This window comes from Gopherus flavomarginatus, chromosome 5 (assembly GCF_025201925.1).
Source record: "Gopherus flavomarginatus isolate rGopFla2 chromosome 5, rGopFla2.mat.asm, whole genome shotgun sequence".
In the NCBI taxonomy this organism is placed as follows: domain Eukaryota; kingdom Metazoa; phylum Chordata; order Testudines; family Testudinidae; genus Gopherus; species Gopherus flavomarginatus.
Window position 1 is genome coordinate 62,786,687 of NC_066621.1, and position 14,858 is coordinate 62,801,544.

Consider the following 14,858-nt stretch of genomic DNA (forward strand, 5'->3'; position numbering starts at 1 on the left):
CTGCATGTCCCAAATTCCACCTACTCCTTCTCACCCCACTGCCCCTTCCCACCTACCTCCCCATTCCCCCCAAGGCCACCACCTCACCTTACATGTCATCTTCTCCAGGGTCCAGGCACCTAATTAGTGGAGCCATGTCTGTGCCGTTCCACTAATTAGGTGGGTGGCCCTTCATTCTCTTCTGTGTGGCCGCCCAGGTGCACACCTTAGAGGGAACTATCCATGGACCACCTGAATGGAGCTCATGGACCACTGGTGGTTCGCGGACCACAGTTTGAGAACCTCTGGCCTAGACTATGAGTATATTATTCTATTCCTCTCAGCTTACTGAGAAAATTAGTTTGGATAAAATCCTTCCTTCGCTGCAGTTGTACATAATTCTAACTTGATCACTCTGAGCGATATGACCCTGTGGTAACCTCAAAAAAAGCCAGATACGAAGGGTTGTACAAGAAGGAGCATATGACTGTGTAGATATGATGGTTTTTGTGTGTGAGCCCTAGGGATATGGAATGTAAAAAACCAAAACAACCTCTCCCCCGACAAACCCACTAGACCTATATTACTGCAACTTTATATAAGGTTAAGAGTTTACACAAATAAAAACAGAGAAATTTAAAGTTATTTTCTACATCACCCATAACTTCCTCCTTATACGTATGTAGGTAGTCTTTGTATTATTGAATGTAGTTTTAATTCAATGTTCTATATATGTTCCCAGACAGAAATACTAAGTTAATATGGAGCAGGTAAATTAAGGGTAAAGAACGTTACAGTGATGATGTAATTATTCCAATGGTAAGAATTTCAAACCAGGAAATTCAGAGTTAAAGTTATACTTAAAAGAATTCCAAATATGTTAAGGTAAATGCACAGTTAAGGCACCCCAACAACCATAACTCTGCCACTATAGTGTCCCCAGGAAATAACAATTGTTAAGGCAATTTAATATTTGTGGTCTTAAATTAGATTAAACTGATTTTAAAGGCACATTCATTTTTTTCCCCACCACCTCCTGGCACCAGAATCTCTCCCAAAAAAGATGTTGCATAATATATTATTCTGAATTAAATGTCCATATTTTTAAAATAAAGAGAGACCAGGTAGAAAAAAGGTACGGGGGCTTTTCAGTTGAACAAGTAACCTGGCAATTGAATGGTTAGTTCAGATTTTGCATGCTATAAGGCTATGTACCCCAGTATACATTGTAGCCAGCAAAATATCTGATTTGTCCTTTCTGTCTTTAAGATGGAATCTGGTGGCAGAAAGGCAGGCAGACCTGCACTTGAAAAAAATATTTTTAATCTTCTGTGCCCATAAGATTTACATCCATAAGCACGTATTTACATGCATAAATTAGGTATAAATGGGAATCTAGCTGTGTAATTATGTGTAAATATCCAGGCCTCCTTCGTGTGCTCATATGAAGGTCCTGAGGCTATATTTATTTCTCTCTCCTTTTAGAAAAGTCTCTTAACTACATCCTTAAAAATATATATATATTTAAAGCACCTGCTGACCTGATCCACACAGTGTGAGTAAACAAAGCGTCTGAAAAATCGAGTTGATTTTAGTAGCATGTGAAACCCTGTAGAATATGCAGATAACTGTTCAAAAATACAATAAATGCTATGAGTCAGATAGTGAGCTAACATAAGGAAATGTGATATCCTGTCAACCCTCAAGCCAATGCCACTTTTAGAACAATGGCACTGTATGGCTGTATAATGTTGTTCTCTAGGGCATGTGCAAACAGTATACAGTAAATACTCATTTATGTCTGTATCTCATCGGATACTCACCGTTACTGACTTGTAAACACAATTATTAACTGATTTAGAAATATCCTCATGGTAATTTCATTTCACTTATTATGCCTAATGGATAGCCAGATATTTGCATGAAGTGTGTGTGGCTTTTTGCCTAAATTGTTAATCAAGTGATTAAGTGGTAAGTGAAAGTAGCACATCCAGATGACACTAATGCTGTCCCGCTCCTGGGCCTCTCCTGAACAGACTGCCAATCATGGTAAACTGTGTGGTTTTTATTATACTTTTCTTCCAGGCTACTTGTTTACAAATCAATTAAGAAAACAGGGACCCAGTGCTTCCCTTAATGAGAAAGATACTAGAAAGCGGTGTTTCTTTTTCGTATGCATATATTTGTCACATTACTTATTTTTCTTCGGTTTTTTTCTTACTATATATATTGCAGTTTTATGTTTTTCTTATCAGTGAAGTATATTGTACTCACATACTACGGTGATGGATGCAACAGAGGGGAGTGGGTGGAGAAATATAGTTTACGACAGGGGTAGGCAACCTATGGCAAGCTGATTTTCAGTGGCACTTACACTGCCCTGGTCCTGACCACCGGTCTAGGGGGGGAGGCTCTGCATTTTAATTCAATTTTAAATGAAGCTTCTTAAACATTTTAAAAACCTTATTTACTTTACATGCAACATAGTTTGGTTATATAATATAGACTTATAGAAAGAGACCTTCTAAAAACGCTAAAAGGTATTACTGGCATGCGAAACCTTAAATTAGAGTGAATAAATGAAGACTCGGCTCACCACTTCTGAAAGGTTGCCAACTCCTGGTTTATGAGATGAAAGCTCATTTGGAAATTTGAGTATAAACTTGCGGAAAGCTTGCTTGTGTTTTCTTATTAGCAGTGTTGTCTTTCCTGGTGAGAATTGGTCAGTGATGGTGGAAACATTCACCTTAAACTGTAATCCTTTCCACCCACTCTCAGAATTTAGGAATACTGACAGTAGCATTTAGTCATTTAGGCCATGACCCTGCAAACACTTCAAGCAGCTGAGTAGTTCTTTTGGTTTAAATGGGACTAATCTCATGTCATGTGTAAAGTTAAGCATCTGTATATGTTTGAAAGATAAGGGCCTGTTTGTGGCCCAAATCCCAATGTGATGAGCACACTATAAGCCTCTAAATAGGAAGGAAGAGAAGCCTGAGTTGTGGCTGAGGAGCACTTGGTGCACCTTTGAGTGGGAGAGAAAAGCATGTCAAGGTGGCTTTTAGCTAACATTTTGTGCGCACCAGCCTTGGGCCCTGTGCGTACTGGTCCGGACGAAGTGTTTAAATGAGAGAAACCTGGCCTGATCTTGCTTTGAAAGATCAGAATCTGATTCCTTGGTAAGTCCCCCGTCCATGCACTTAATCTCTGGCCGGTACATCTCTGGTAAGATGCACCTGCCTGGAAGAGAGCGGGTGGCAGATCTTCCCCTTTTCTGAAAGCTAATAGTGCAGAGCCAGGCATCTCCACTCACTCCAGTAAACGAGCCAACGGCCCGGCCCGCTGCCCCCAGGAGCTGGCTTGCCAAGTGGCAGGACACGGCGGGTAGAGGCTGAAGTTCCTGGCGTGCAGCAGGGGCTGAGCGAGCGGGGAGCGCACGGAGCGGCCTTCCGTGGCGCAGGGCGGGAGGGAAGGAGAGAGCAGGAGCTGCTTGAAATGCTTGAAATAATTCCGCTTCCGTTTGGAGCAGGGAGCAGCCGCCCGCTGCAGCTGGGTTTCAAACCTGCCTCCCCTCAGCCCTGCACTCGGGCGCGGCATGGCAACGTCTCCCCCGAAATCCCCCTCGGCCCCCAAGTCCCCCACCACCCCCAAGTCGCCCCCGTCGCGGAAGAAAGATGACTCCTTCTTGGGCAAACTTGGCGGGACCCTGGCCCGGAGGAAAAAAGCCAAAGAAGGTAAAAGGGCCAGGTGGGCCCGGCTCCTGGCAGCGCCCGGGGCTTGGCGGCCCTGGGGAGGGGAGAGGGGCTGGCTGGGCTGGGCTGGGCTGTGGAGGAGAAGCAGGAGGGAGTTGCACCCCCCGCCCCCGCCAGCTCCCCGCGCGCTTTGCCCTGCGCTCCCTTGGAGCAGGAGCGGGGCGGACGGGACCGTGGCCCTCGGCGCGCTCTGCCCCGCAGCGGGGCCTCCAGGGAGGCTGCGGCCGGGCCAGGGGGCTGAGGGGCTGGGTGCGCCCGGGCTGCGGCTCGCCCTGTTTTTTCCTGTGGAACGCGTCACGCAACAGAAAAATGCTGGAGCCCCAAGCGGGGGCGGGGGAGCGGCTCCTCCGGGGCTCAGCCTCCCCCCCGACCTGAGCGCGCTCCCAGTGCCCTCCCCCCACGCCAGTGCCCCCTCCCTGCTGCCGCCTTCTGCACCTCGGAGCGTATTATCGGCTCCTTAACTATGCGTAGCCTCTGGCTTGATCTGCACGCCCTGAGCCGCTGGGGCCGGGGCGGTCTCGGTTGGCCGAGGCTGGCAAGCCGCTTAAACTCGTGCTCTGGCTAGTAAGACAAGGGTTGTCTTTAATGCAGACTCTGGGGTGACAGGGCCTCTTTGCACGCTCCTCGGCGGTGCTGTGGTGGGAGGAATTTCTTCCCAGAATGGGTATAAAGCAGGGAGTGTGTGTGTGTGCGCATCTCAATTTATGTTCCCTGGGAAAATGTGCAGTTGGCAGCTGGACAAGGCAAGCCTACAAGGCGATTTGTGTGTTTACATTGCTGGAGCTGCTTGCGGAGTTCAGGGAGTGGAATTTGTAGAGTTTTTAAAATGTACCTTAAGCTTCATTTTTATCTTCATTTCAGAGCTGATTGGAGAATCTAGCGATTACAGTTACGAAAGAATAAAGAGCCAGAGGGGACTGTGTGGGGGAATAATGTATTTGGGCCGAATAACCAGTTTCCTACAAAACAGAAGTAAAAATCATGAAAAGGATGGCAAGGACTTCTCACTGAGCTTCCCTACTAATATTTTAATGAAAAAAATCATAAGTGGCTGGTTGGGAGATGCACAAATTAAAGACTTGGGGGTGTTTTCCAGGAATGTAGGACCAGATTTAGGTGGGGCAAGGGAAGATGTTGGATGAACACCTAGAGAATTTATGCCATTTCACTAAAAGAGATGAAGTGCCAAAATAAAAATGACATACACATAATGGGTCTGAATCAGCTATATGACCACATTCTGCTGTGCCACCAGTGTGAAATGGCCCTACAGCTGTCTTTACTAGTGCATGGAGGATACTTTTCTGTGCACATCTGTCCTGTTTATGCAGCTATCCAGCTTATATAACTCTTCTCACTGTAGTTCTTATATCTGCTCTGAAATAAGGGTGATCCTCCCGTGGCTTAGAATTAGTTTTGCTGGAGGAAAAGGTGCATTGGCAGGTTGCCCCGGGCCACACCAAACCTCAGCTTTTGGTTTTGTTCCCTTGTAGCAATCTGACATAACCTGGAGCAGACTTTAGGCATCTCTAATTTCTTGCAGGGCCCCAGCAGGAATAGTGCAAAGGTCAGTTTTGAGCACCCGTGCCCTGAACTGTGCTCTGTGCAAATCAGCCACAAACCAGAATCTGGACCAGTATATTTGAAATGTAGGTTGTAACACTAGTTGAAAACACTAAGTATGATCATACCCTCCTTGACTTGTCCTGTTATGGCAAGCTCTGGCAGCACAGATTACTTTATGTACAGTTGCATGCTGATCTGAGAGGTTGGTGGAGTATCAAAGCCTAACAGGAGGAAATAGCAGTGTTATACTTAACTTAGAATTTCTTTGCTTCTGTTGCTTTATGTCAACAAAATTTCCTTTATTTTTCTAATTTATTGAAGAAAAAATTCTTTAAAGGAATGCATGAGATTAAATGACCTACATATATTTGTGGTATATATTGTACACATGAATGATTCTTATTACAGTGGGGATTTTTTATTCTGAATCATATTTTTTGCTGTTTACAGATTTACAAATGATTTCATTCAACATTGCACATTTTTCTAAACATGTTTGATGATATCAATCTCAAAACAAAGTAAAATATTTTTCTCTCTTTAAAGTTTTCTTGTAGTCTGTGACCTTCTCTCAAAGTAACTCATGATTAGACTTTTAAAAAAGTCTAGAATATTAAAAGAAGAGACTACCTTTTCCCCTGTCAGATTTTGTATGAGCTTGGTACAGTGATTTAAAGCAGGGGACTGGAAGTTTGGGGTTCTATTTCTGATTTTACTGATGAGTCACTTTAGCCCAGATCCACAAAAGGACTCAAGTACCTACTACTCCACTTGAGAGCCGAAGCCCCAAATTTACATTCCACTGAGATCCTCAAAACCCTTGCTCATCTGTAAAGCTGGGATGTGGGAAACTGAGATTCAGTTTTACCCTTTGCCTGATGAGGAGAGAGGATTTAAACGGGGGTCTCCCACCTCTCTTGAGAGTGCTGTAACCACTGGCCTATGGGATATTCTGATGCAGATCTCTCTGTTTCTCCTATTGAAGCTGTTCCACTTTTGCTAAATAATTAAATAGTCATTGGAGTACGGGAACTGGATTCTGGGTCTTCCTCCTTCCAAGTAAGTGCCCCAGTCACCAGGCTATAGAGTCATTCTCACTCTTTCTTTCTGTTAGTTAATGTTGGAATAGGAAATATTTCATCCTCAATATATGACATGAATACGATATCCAGCTTTGTTCCAAATACATCTTTGAAATATGTACTGAATTCTCCCTCACCGTTATGGACAATTTTACCATCTGCATCTGTACTGTTAAGACTCCCCTTTTTCCTGATTATTTATTTATAATTCCTTATTTTCAGTAATCCTAGTGGCCATAGATGTTTAGCGGTTACATTTAGCTTCCCTTATCAGTTGCCCTCATTACTTTCTGACTTATTACTTGCCATTAACCACAACTTTTTTTCCCATTTTGTTATATATCGATTTGTAAGTGTTCTTAAACAATTGCTAATTTTCAATTCTGCTTTTCTGTTTAGATTTTTTTATCTCAATCAATTCTGCTCATTATTTTTAGCTTTAGTAATTGGACCCCTTTAAACCTTCAAGTATTTATATTACTGGCTGGGACTGTATTCTGTTTGCACAAAACAAATGTAATCAGGTTACAATCACTTGCACCTAAGCCATCACTTTTATTTACTTGATCAAGTCATCTTTGTCAGTCAAAATGAGGTGTAATATTGAAATACCCTTTGTTGGGTGCAATACTACTTGTGTTAAAAAATTCCCTATAATTTATAGAAAATCCAGTGGGTTTTTTTTACTGCTGACAGCATGGGACCTCCAGCATATGTCCCCTAAGTTGAAGTTCCCTTTGATTACATGCTTTTTCTTTCTACACATTTGAAGTAGATTCTTAAGAAGCCATTTGTTCTGTTCTCTAGTCTGATTTGGTGGTCTGTCAAACACTCACCAATATCGCATTTTGTACCTTATCATTTAAAATATTGATCCATAAACATTTAATATCCTGTGATTCCAAGATGTCAGTCATCTAAAACAAGTAATGGTGTCTTTGCTGGGGAGTGCCACCCATTTCTCCTTTTACTCTCTCTAAACAGTGATTTTAACATTCCAGTCATGCAAATTCTCCTACCAGATTTCTGTAATATCAACCGTGTCAGTTTATTTTCATGATTTAACAATTCTCCCACCAGATTTCTGTAATATCAACCGTGTCAGTTTATTTTCATGATTTAACAGTTCTTCCACTTTATTATCCAGGCTTCTACCACTGGGATATAGCAGTTAAAGAGTTTATTCTCTTTAAGTGTCAATGGGACTTCTGCTCACATAGGTGCTTTTGAAAATCCCAACCTTTATCTTTCTTGTTACATAATATGTTTATATCTTTGTATACATCATATTGTTACTAATCTAGGGCAAATTTTAAATTATTTCTCCTGGCTCTTCACAATGAAGATTAAAAATTAGCAGTAGTTCTGAATGATTAAAGAAAAGATATTTTACCTATTGTAGGTATTATGATAGGCTGTTACATATAAAGACTTTTTGTATTAAGTGTTTTAGATGATAATTGTAAATAATACATCATACATATCCAAATGTGACTTCCCAGTTGTCATCGAAAAGTGCTTTGACACAGTCAAGACAATATTGAACTCTTTTACAAATTGCAACAATAAAGACAGTGCCCAAATACTCTGCCAAATCAAAGTCCAGTTGGCATTTAAAATGTCTGTGTACAGTGAAGAGTTATGAAAACATAAACTAAGGAAACTGCTTGTGAAAGAAATAGTAAAACCTACATCATTCCAAATGCAGGAAAATAATTTGTTTAGAATACCAATATAAAATTCCTTTACATGAATATTTTGCATTTAGTGAACCTTTCCTTCAAGGACTTGAAAGCTCTTTGCAAAGGTTGGTATTATCCCTATTTTACAGATGAGGAAACTGAATGATTTAAACAAGTGACTTCTCCAAAGCTGCACTGCAAGTTCAGTGGCAGAACAAGGAATAATACACATTATTCAAAATAAAGAAATACTTGACAAACTATAAAGTACCATGCCAGGATCAAAATCAAGAGAGTAACCTGAGATGCTCCTACCTAATAAAGCTGATTTCAGCTATGGTCTGAACAAGTGTTAGTGCCTCAATAAGGAAATGTTTATATGTAAAATATATTGTCACTAAAATAATTTTTAAAACAATTTTACAACACCTAAATTTTGGAGATGAGAAATGTAGTTTGCTTTATACAAGGTATTAACATCATTTTCTCTCGCATGGGCTCTTGTACTGTATTTTACTGGCCATTTGTCATTGGCCGTTGGTGTAGTTTAAGGACGGATAACTAAACTCTTAATGTTGGGGCTAATAAGGCTGCTTCTCTGATAAGATAAAAAAATTGTAATAAAAAGGTTATACTTTCTGTTAATTGTTGTATCCAGTGACATAAAAAACAAATGTCTGAATCTGTGTAAAATGTATTATAATTTGTCCTTGTAACATAAGGATAATTTTTTAATACGTGCTTACAGGTGAAATAACTAATTTTCACTTAATGCAAGAAATATTAAACCCTTAAATAAATATTTAAAAGTTTAATTCATCCCATATATGAAACTGGAGCAGGTTCAATTGTATAACAGAGGGATAAATACCTTAGCTGGCCTATAAAGCCCATTTTACTTGCAGTAATGCTTTTTACCAATTAGAAACACTTTTGTAAGCTCTTCATAGTGTTCAAGACCACTTTCTAGAAAATTTTTAAGATAGTGGAAGAAGAGAACAAAATGATCTCTTCCTTTTTTATTTTCTGGTGTATTCCATTATTAGCTTATGAGTATTTCATGGTGAGTTCAGTAAGGTCACATATGATTGTTCTTCCTGAATGTTCCTGGCCTGGGCTGATGGACATAAAAATTTCACACCTCATAATAGCCTACCTTAGTGGAGAATCTTAAAAATTGGACCCTGACACTCTAATAAATCTGTGATACATTCAGCAAGGCAGAGCAAAGTTCAAAATTGCTTAAATTGGTACAGAAGCAGATGCAAAACAGACAGTTTGGACCCATGAATTGGATGGAGAGCAATTACGGTTCAATGTACGGGCTCAGTCAGACTTCCAGTTGATATGGCATCAATTTTAAGTAATTTGGCCTCTCTTCTATCTAGCTTATTTGATGCTGATGGTGCAAGAGTTAGAATGAATTTTCCTGCAGCTTCCACTTTTGTGACATTATCTCCCTCATTTTTCCGTATTTCTTATTTTGTTTTCACTTCAGTGCTAGGGGTCAGAGGAGCTTGTATTTCCACTGACTTTGAAGGGAAGCTAATGATGTTAGCAAGAAATAGGAAAATCTAAAACATATACTCTAATTTCCCCCAAATTCCCAACCTTTAATTCTGTGTCATATGGCTAATTGAAGGACAAAGGAATGCTCTGCTCTTGATGTATATGTCCTATCATGGAAGAAATTTATTCTTTAGAGTACAAATAATTTTCTGTTTCTTTTTGAGACCTGAATACTACTTTTTATTAACCCAATTCTGCAATCCCTCTTCAAGTTAAATACACATTTAGTACTCATGCAAGCGGTTTTAGTGTAGTTAGTCGGCCTATTTGCATGACTAAGTACTATTTAGCATGAGCAAGAGTTGCAGAATCTGTCCCCATTGTTGTAAATTCTACAGAAATATGGGATTGAGGTTTGTTCATCTCTACTTCGTGCTTCATTTGAAGGGAGTGAGTAGGGATTCTAAGAAAGTTTTTAAATGGGTTTTTACTTCTACTCTTGGCTAATATTAGATTTGAAATGGGATACACACTGGGAAGAGGAATAGGTACGTATCAAGACCTTCTTATTCTGTATGGGAAAGTAGGTAAAGTTTGTGAATGAAACATTAGTATTTTGTTTCTAGGCCTTATTATCACATTAGAATTGCAGTATGCTTGTGTTTCAGAGGTCTGACATGGTATATTTCCTCAGGATATTGAAGTTAATGCATAGCATTTGAAGTGTAGTATGTGATTATAATCTTCCTCTCCCTGGTGTACTACATTTATGCACATTCTCTTCTTCCTTATGTACAGCCAGATGTGGTCCTGGGTGTCAGGTGAAATCCAATTAGTATCACCTCTGAAAAATGAAATGGGTTGGAGCAGGCACTGAGAAATGGAAAATACAGTGAGCTGATTAAGCAGCAGGAACAACTGAAAATAAGGAGGAAAGCAATGATGAGAAGAATAGTGAAAGAGGAGAATCCAGATTGCCTCACCCCTAAGAGTTAAATTACTTTTATTTGTTGTCTCTTCGCTCCTATAGACCTTTCTGAACATATCTGCAGTATTTATAAGGAAGAGAAAGTCTACCCAGATAAAGACTCCAGTCTGTGAGTTTGTCTCAGAAAATATGTTATCAGCTGTTTATAAGTGACAGCCACCACTATACCTTTAATGGCAGGGAGTACCAGGTATGTGCTGCTTGCACTGAAGCAATTGTTCAGCACAAGACAGCAAAATTGCAGAGGTAATTATTCTGTGCCAGTGTGGACAGGAAATACAAGGGCAGCACCTGCAATGGTGCCACTTGCCCTCCCAGTGCAGTCTCACATTGCTCCTGCCCACCGTTGGTGACAACTCTGATAGTTTGGAATGCTGGCTCTGGCTCCCGCCAAGTTGTTTCCCACTAGTTGCAGGTAGTTCCAAGAGCAGCTGAAGTAGTATTTGGATGTTTTCTGCCCTGCCTTCACTTCCCTCCCTGTTTGCACTAGTACTGCTCTCAGCAATAAACAGGACACTGTTAAATAGAACTTCTGTTTGTTTTTAATTATTTAATAAAAAGTTTAAAAAACACATTAGCATTTGTATTTGTGCTAACCACTGTAAACACATGTACACAGTGAATACAGTCCCTCCCCCAGGGAATTTACAATATAAAGTTCTTCAACATTATCTTCTAAGTATTTAAATATCTTTCTATCTTTTACTCCCCTCTCTGAGGCTTTGTAAAATTTAAATTAGAATATTTCTGACATTTCAGCACCTTTTAGTCTCAGTATTGCCAACTCTTCAGAATTTTATTGTGAATCTAGTAATATTTGGTGTTCTCTTGCAGCTTCAGCTCCTGTAGTCTTGTTATAAAAGATTCTCACCTTTTATTTTGTAAAGTATATTTCTAGCTCCGATGATTGCAGACAAAAGCTCGAAAGAGTGACATGAAAGTGCACCCTAGCTGTTCAGAAACCAGAAGGCCAGTAAAAAGAACCCTTCATTATTTGACTTAAAAATCATGACGTTTAAAAATAATCTCCTAGCTTTTTGGCACCTGGTTTATGATTTTCGATCAGTTGGTGTTGACAGTACTGTAGTCTTTTAAAAGTATTTTCTTACTATTTAAAAAAAAAACCCACCAAAAACTCAGTAACATTTTTTAACTTTTAGAATCCTGATTCTTTCCCTCAAGTTGTTTTTAGTTGTTATCTAACCCTATAAAAAAGAGACAGTATGTGAAGAAACAAAAGTTAAAAAAAAAAAAAAAAGGTTAGCAATTGGGACAGTCCCCTATGGCTCATATGTGAGAGATGCTACCCCTGTGAAATAAGCATACATCTGTACCTTGCTGTATGTCCTTACTATGGCAGGCAGTGAAGCAGCATCTGCTGGATGCCAGAGACTTGAAACTGTTGAGGAAAGGTTAGTACAAAACCAGCAAATTATACATGGAATCACTAGCTGAGAAACACCCTCCTCCTGTCCTTTGAGATCTTACCATCTATCTGTCCTACACCCACAATTTGCATGCTGTAGTCCATAGTCCCTCCCCCCCAGTCCAAGGGAACCACTGCCACCAATGTGATGGGTGTGGGTAGGGGTCTAATTCTGGGTGCAGGGGGTCCCTCTGAGGATTGTGCTTGGACCACTCCCTGGTCAGATGTCTCTGGATCCTAAGGAGCAAATAGTATCAATGCAATTTGAAAACAACACATTTGGAAAACCACAAAGCAGAACAATTCACGTACTTCCTTAACCATTGCCACTCATCATCAAAGTATCTCTGCATGTCCTACAGAGGGAGAATCACCCAACCCAGGTACAGTACATTCTTCTTGTAAGGGCAGCATCAGAAATTTGACACATACATGGAGCTGCCTATTGAGGTAGCTCAGGATTAAGATGCTTGTGGGAGACGTGAACTGCCTTTTCAAACAGAATGTGGTTTCCCAATACCACATTTGTATTTTTTTGTCTGATTTACCTTTTGATTCAGAGTCTTTTTCATGCAGTGAACTGTTTTTGCATAGGTCCCAGTTTAATCTCTCTTGACTTCTCAATAAGTCTCTTTTGTGGAAGAAAGTTCCTTGAATCTTTGTGCTTGTGTTTTCTGTGAAAATTGGCATGCAGGCTAAGAGTCATTAAATTCTTTTTGGAACTGAGTCAGTCCCAGGTTAACTGGGCAAGTTGCTTGCTGCAAAAAAATGTCCTTTTCCCACTTTTTTTTTCTTTTTTACCCTGTAATAATTTCTTCATCTTCTGTTCTTATTGGTGCCAAAACAGAATAAAATAGAAATTTCCATAGAGTAGATTGAAGGAAGTGTAAATACACAGTTTTAAAAGCATTCTGTGTTAGGTGATGAATTCAGCAGAGCCCTATTATTACTAAGTATGTTTAAAATTACCCGTGGTAAAATTAGTATTGTGAAAGCCTGAGTTAAGAAGGATTCAGCATTCTTGGGAGCATCATACACTTGTGCCAGATACTACCTTCAAGGACTGGGACTGTCTTTTTGTTCTGAGTTTTCTAGTACCTAGCATAATGGGGGCCTGATCCATGGTTTGGGGATCTAGGTGCTACAGTAATGCAAATAAATAATTATTTAAACATCAACTGTCCACAAATTATAGATCTGATCTTACAAATGCTGCCAGTCATAGTGCAATGGGAATAGCAGTGTTGTGTGTTGTATGCAGAGCCCTATGTGTGAAGATACAAACATCTCAGAACAGGGAAGGCACTGTGATCAACAGTGAAAATAGGTCAGGTCATGAACTGTGGCCAGATATGAGAAAGGGCACACTTCCTGATCACTCCAACTCATTTCACCTCAGTCCCAGGTGAAAGGAACTAGATACATAGGAATTATCCAGATGAAAGGTAGAAAGGATTAGCCTAAAGTGTTGTTTAACATCATCATTAATCAAATGGGGGGAACAGCCTCCAACAGTTTAAAATTACCATTGATGTTTCAAAATTAAAAGTCAAAGCAATAATTGGAAGGAAAGGCACAGCCAGAAAACAGCTCAGACACGTGTGTTTTTATTTCAGTGTGAGTTTTCATTCATTCCTTTGGATTTAGCAGTACTGCTATCCCAGAACTATTTGACAAAAGAAACATCTGGACCTCAAGGATTAATGTAAATCTAGCTGAATAAAACCACCTCAACATAATAAATAGAAAATTATCTTGGTTTCATTACAGTCTTTCCTCAATACAATGAGCCCCTGTAGTCAGGATAACCTTTAAATTTAGATTCAGAGCAAAAGAAAATACCACTACAGTTTTCTTATAGTTTCAAGAATCTGTCTTGAAGGTGAGGAATCCTTGAGGTTTTCTCATCTTCAGCCTTATCAGCGGAAAAGATCTCTCGGGCTCTAGAATGAATGGATAATACATTGGGAGGCCCTAAATCCTCAAGAAACTCGCCAGCCTCCCAAGACTACTACAGATGCCCCCTGACTTAACGCAATTGTTCCGTTCAGGAAAGCCTTGCGTAACTCGAATTTTGCATAAGTTGGAAATGTATACCCCTACGTTACACAAAAATTTCCGCAACTCGAAAATCCTATTTCTGACTTATGGAACTTTCTCCGTAAGTGCGAATTTGCATAAGTCAGGTCTTATGTAACCTGGGGAGCATCTGTCGTCTAAAGTTTTGAGAGTCCCACTAGGCCAGTATCCCTGAAAGGCAGCTTATTTTTTGTGTGGTTCTTTACTTTGTTTGTTTGATGACTTTGAAGACAATGTAATACCATGCAAGGTAACTCCCTTTTCTGACCCTGCCTCTGGCAAAGCAGTTTAATTAGTGTCATGCCTCCTACATTTCTCACCAATGGATGGCAGAGTTGCCTGAAGTTTAGATAGACTGACTTTATTTATTATTTCATTTGTTCTGGCATGTTGGACCCTGGGTTCTGAGACCCTTCTGGAGCCCCACAAGCCTGAGTCAGCTGACATGGGCCAGCTGGGGGTGTTAAATTGCAGAATAGACATGCCCATTGAGTCAAGGCTGCACTGTTAAGCTTAGTTTCTTCCCCTAGTGGACCCAGGAACCAAAAATGCCCACAGTAACTGGAACTATTTAGGGCTAAATCATGGATTTAGCTGCAGCTCTGCACTGGAAGCAGTATTGTACCATCCTGTTCCAGTGTGAAAACCAGAAGGCAAATACTTCCCAGAGCTTCCCACCTTACAGATGCTCCTGGCCTGAATTTAGTGGGAGAGGGGAAGCTTTTTGAGCTACTCTCTGACTACTCTCTGTCCCATTTCCCAACTCAGAGCCATCCCTGTGCTCCTTTGAGTGCA

General features: G+C 40.4%; 1 protein-coding gene across 1 annotated transcript in view; it reads left to right on the forward strand.

Annotated features, from left to right (window-relative positions):
• The first annotated feature begins 3,398 nt into the window (after nt 1–3,398).
• Nucleotides 3,399–14,858, forward strand: part of PARVA (parvin alpha) — a 92,185-nt gene continuing 80,725 nt past the window's right edge. The window contains exon 1 of the mRNA XM_050955149.1: nt 3,399–3,713. Coding sequence (XP_050811106.1) covers nt 3,575–3,713 — 139 coding nt within the window. The 5' untranslated portion in view covers nt 3,399–3,574. The remainder of the gene's footprint in view (nt 3,714–14,858) is intronic.